The following is a 4,959-nucleotide window of genomic DNA, read 5'->3' on the forward strand; positions in this document are numbered from 1 at the left end:
GTGTGCTAAGGAGATAATGGCAGCAAATGCCAGTGTAAGGGCACTCTGTGACATAGTAGGAGGATGGAGGAAGGAGTGTTACCTACCTCCTAATACAGAGATTTAAGAAGGAACGGCCATCACAGAACAGAATGAAAGAACAGAAAAAAATGTGAAAGGGTGAAAGGTTAGAGAGAGGGAGCGAGGAACAAAAAACAGAGGAGGATTTTTAAAGACTCAACAAGCACAAAAATCACCATGCCAGAGAGACAAACAGGAGAGGTTACGAGATGAAGGACGAAGACAGAAAAGACACTTTGCAGTTGCAACCTTATCTAGCACCATGATGAAGGTGGACAGTTTTCGGCAAAAATGGGGCTGCTTTGGCAGAAATCATGAGTTAACAACAGGCTGTAGTGTAATTTTATGTTGCTACTAACATTTTATGTTCCAAGTCCATGCAGATTTTAACAGCCTTCGCTGCCGTCTCAGGCATGTTCGTCACTGTTGCAAGATTATCACCACAAGCTTGGCTTTCCATTGGTTTCATCTTCTGGTATCATTTAACACTTCTCTGTACATTTTTATTTGCTATTCACATCACTTGTCAGTGATCGATCGCTTCACTCCATGACATCAATTAAAGCTTTTGTGGCGCAGCAGCGATCAGCTGATTTTACTGACGGAGCCTCCGACTGCATCTGCGGCTGCATCTGCGGCTGATTCAGATGTAGTTGGTTTGATCGGCTGGATGTGGAGCCTCTCTTTTCCTCCATTTGTGAGTCTTTAGTCTAGTTTAGTGACTTAACAGACTCCTTTCTCGTTTTATAGCCAACTTGTGACTGTCATTTTTGGGGAACGTTTGCCACTCACAAAAACAATTTTCCATTTTTTACTTTCAACACACGTATCAAAAAAATTACCTTAAATTTGTTTCCCACAACTTATTTGGTCACTAAACTATTTCACTCCTTTGCAAGCTGTAGTCTTTCCCCTTTATAAATACTATCCGTGAGGATGAACTAATTAGGTTGAGGAGCAATCTGATGCAATTTCCCATTACTTTTATTTCACAGTTATTTGAAACAAGAAAAAAAATAATATAGATAACCTTGCTTGTCCATAACAACAATAAAAATAAAAATACCACATGGCTTCAACAGGTGGCATTTTATGCAATGTATTGAATGAAATACTCTAATGGTATCGGTTTCACTATACACACACACACCAGCAAAGACAGGTAATTAAAATAAAAAACTCCCTAGCACCTGGTTAGCTAAATGTAAAGATTTTTAAAGGTGAAATTGGTGTTAGCATCAGCTCGTGACATCTGTTAGCATATACCTTGCATTACAACCTGTTAGTAAAATGTAGCTTGCTGGGACAAACAGGGACTTAATGTTTAACAAATTAAGTAACACAATCAGCTATTTTTAGCCATTGTTGCCCAAAAGCTGTCAATGGCCGCCTGGAAGCCCATTATAAAGAAGTTACACACAAACAAACAACACAAACACTCATCACCAGGGAAATGAAAGACACTGATCGTCAAACTGATGCTGACATAAATCAACATAATCAAGGTTACTTTTATGACTGTACACAATACACATACCGAGCTTTAAGAGCCAGCCTTCTCTGTCGGGGTTGAAGAATGTGTGCGTCAGATCATTCCCATCATCCTCTGGGATTTTGAAGGGCTCATTTTTGATGCTGTCGTAAAGGTTCTGCAGATGGGAGAGAAACTATTAATCAAAAAGGGAAACGGCAGAGGAAATGCATCATCCGTATGGAGGAGGTGTGACAGAATGGTCACAGAGCTCAATCATCTCACACACACCCGCACACACACACACACTAGAGATAAATCCTCACCCTGAGAAGCTCCTCCGGCAGATCTCCACCCTCATTGATGCCCCTGTTCATGGAGATAAAGCGCTCCACAGGGGGCTTGTCTCTGACGTTAGGGTTATGTAGGCTGGTGTTCAGCATGATGATAGCGAATGACAGCACGTAGCAGGTATCTGAGAGCAGCAAGGGAATGAAATGGGTTACAAAGGAGTACGTCCTGCTGTAGAGACCCCATTAATACCTGGTATTATTTTGTATCTAGATATCTATAGGTCTACAATATTGATCACATACAGATTTCATGTTACTACCAGGTCCAAATGAGATCAGAGAGAAGCACAAATTACTCATACAATGCAGAGCACTGCGTAGAGGGAACAAGTAATAACAGACAGTGACATAAGCTGCCCACAAAGACCAAAAATAGTCACCTTTACCATAATTCTCATAGTTACTGTATAACTGTATAGTGACACTGCCTTTTCTTACAAGATTTATAAATATCAAAACACATACCAAATCTTTACAGCCCAGTTTCTAAGACAAGTTTATATTTTCCTTTTATTTGTCATTTTCTATGGTGGACATTTTGTACATTAGACAGGGAGCCAAATTGCTTTTAGCATGTGTGGTGTGACATTTTCATATATTATTATTCGTATATATTACACATTTTTGGTAATTCATTTAAAGCTATTTTCTCTGTGGCTGATGGGGCGGGAAAGAGGCAGAAAGAGAAAGTACTATGGTTAGTATGAGTAAGAGAAAAGGGGGGGGGGCTTAGTTTCTCTACTGTGTGTTAATGTTCAGACACACACGCGCCAGTGGCTGGCTGGCGGTAAATGAATCATTCATTCCCCACTGTCTGCCTCCTCTGACTGACACACTTTGGTGCTGGCTGTCCTGCGCTGCATAGTGTCTGCATGATGACACACATTCTCTATAAAAAATAGAGGAGCTTTGCATACAGTGTGTACTATGGGGGAAAGAGGTGCTGGTAGCTGGGAGAGGAATGTCAGTGCAAGCAAAATATTGATGAGCATGATGAAACACAGAGAGAAAAGGTAAAAAGGTAATAGATCCCTCATAAGTTTATGTTTTTTGCACAGACTGTCCATGATACTTTACGGGGCCACTGAAAATGAAGCACACTTTATTCACCAAACTCTCTGACACTTAGAGTTCAGAGAAATGTGCAATATATGGGTATGAAAGTCTGAACAGTGACAAGGTCAAAATCAGTAGCTATCTGAAAGATTTTGTCATCCTGCATATTGTTGCTGTCTGAAGAACACACTAAGAAAACTTCTGTGTGGCTTTGCCACCATACGTTAATATAGCATTTGAATTTGCAAAATCCATACCTGAGGAGGGAATCCGTCAACTCCCTATGGGACCACACGCACCCTCAACAATCTTGTACACAAAAGGTTGCTCTAAAACTTCTTTAATTATTTACTGACTGTTGTAGCTGTAGGCTTTGTTTATCACAAGGCCATGTACAGTATCACCCAGCCAGGTTGAGTCTTCCTGAATAATGGATGCGCCTTGTTTGTTGCTGGTTGTTTACTCTGATCTCATCTGCTGCTGTGATCTGTAGTTACTGTAATCTGGTTAATCTTCATTGAGCTTTAGTTACAGTAGCTTTTGTGGCTTAATGATTGAAATGCATTAAAAAACAAGCCATTAGGCGTATACTCACTTTTTTTACAAGTGGTTTAGACATTAATGGCTGTGTGATGTTATTTTGAGGGGACAGCAAATTTACACACCGTTATACAAGCTGTACACTCACTACTTTACATTGTAGCAAAGTGTTGTCAAATGAAAAGATATAATCAAATATTTACAAAAATGTGAGGGGTATAATCACTTTTGTGAAATAATGTTTTTGTTTTTTTTACTTTGCTTGCTACATAATTTTTGGTGTAAAACTAATGATTGACACCATGGCAAAGGTGGATGTGCACATTTAAGGTTATATATCACATGATCTCCAACAAGTAACTGATGTTTAAGGTGACATGGGAATCTAGCATTTAGTGATAGATTGATTGATTAATATATTTTATTTCGAACATGTAAAAAAATAAGAGAAGCATTTCTGTATGTGATTTTTTCCATGTAACCAGTTAAATCCAGCTCCTAATATATCTAATTTTTGCTTAGTGTCTGGGCCCCTATTTACAAGCTTCAGATAGCTTACCAAGGCGGCTCTTTTCACGTATCTGCATTATTTCTTATAATTTTAGGGTTTTTGTGAATAAACTAAATTGATTGATAGATTGAAATAACATCCAGTTTAAAATAACTTAAAATGAACTCATTTGGAAGAAGAAGGTTGGGGTTGATGAAGGGGCGTTCGATCTCATCTAACACGCCTATGAGGGTACATAAGGTTGAGAACCACTGGTTTACACGACAGTAGCCTGCTTTGTGCCTGACCTGTCGACTGGAAGACTCCGGGATTGCACTGACAGTATCGCGAGGCAAATGCCTCCATCATACGGTCAATCTTCTGGGCTTCACCTGGCAAACGGAAACTCCACAGGAACTGCCTACAATTACAGGGATGGGAATTTTAGTTGTGATGCCACAGGGAGTCCGTGTGCACATGACATAGCTGTTGTAATTATCATAACTTTTTTCTGCTCAATTTTTGGGTTAATCATCCTGCTGACCGTAGAGCTTGGACAAGGTTGAGGTCTGCAAACTCATGCAGCTCCACAAAAGCCTGCAGCACCTTGATGTTGAAGTCGTCCCTGGTGAAAAAACAAGTTCAACATTATTCTATCTCTAAGCCATTCCTTTTTTCAACAAGAAAACCATCCAGGAGATATCAAAACAACTCAGAGAAGGTTTAAGATCACTCTGAACACAATGTGAATCCAGAAGACGGGCTGGGGAAAACCATATTTACTTCATGAAAGCATTTCTCAACCTGAATTCCTGTTTTTCAGCATTCCTGTCATGTTTGTGCCCTTATTCATACCGGACGCTGAGTCTGGAAGCAATTTAAACAGCTGGCCAATACTGAGTGTTTCTCCACCCTGAAGGCGATGGGGGGGGGGGGGGGGAGTGTGTGTTGACTGATGAAAAACAGTTAAAACCAAACCCACACAGGCT

At 40.0% G+C, this 4,959-nt stretch overlaps 1 protein-coding gene across 1 annotated transcript in view; it reads right to left on the reverse strand.

The window, feature by feature from the left end:
* Positions 1-4,959, reverse strand: part of LOC123983214 (cytohesin-3-like) — a 32,402-nt gene that overhangs the window by 10,795 nt on the left and 16,648 nt on the right. The window contains exons 6-9 of the mRNA XM_046069386.1: positions 4,515-4,595; positions 4,279-4,391; positions 1,858-2,006; positions 1,598-1,709 (exon numbers count right to left, since the gene is read on the reverse strand). Of these exons, the coding sequence (XP_045925342.1) occupies positions 1,598-1,709; positions 1,858-2,006; positions 4,279-4,391; positions 4,515-4,595 (455 nt within the window). The remainder of the gene's footprint in view (positions 1-1,597; positions 1,710-1,857; positions 2,007-4,278; positions 4,392-4,514; positions 4,596-4,959) is intronic.

Source organism: Micropterus dolomieu, linkage group LG14, assembly GCF_021292245.1.
Source record: "Micropterus dolomieu isolate WLL.071019.BEF.003 ecotype Adirondacks linkage group LG14, ASM2129224v1, whole genome shotgun sequence".
Lineage (NCBI taxonomy): Eukaryota > Metazoa > Chordata > Actinopteri > Centrarchiformes > Centrarchidae > Micropterus > Micropterus dolomieu.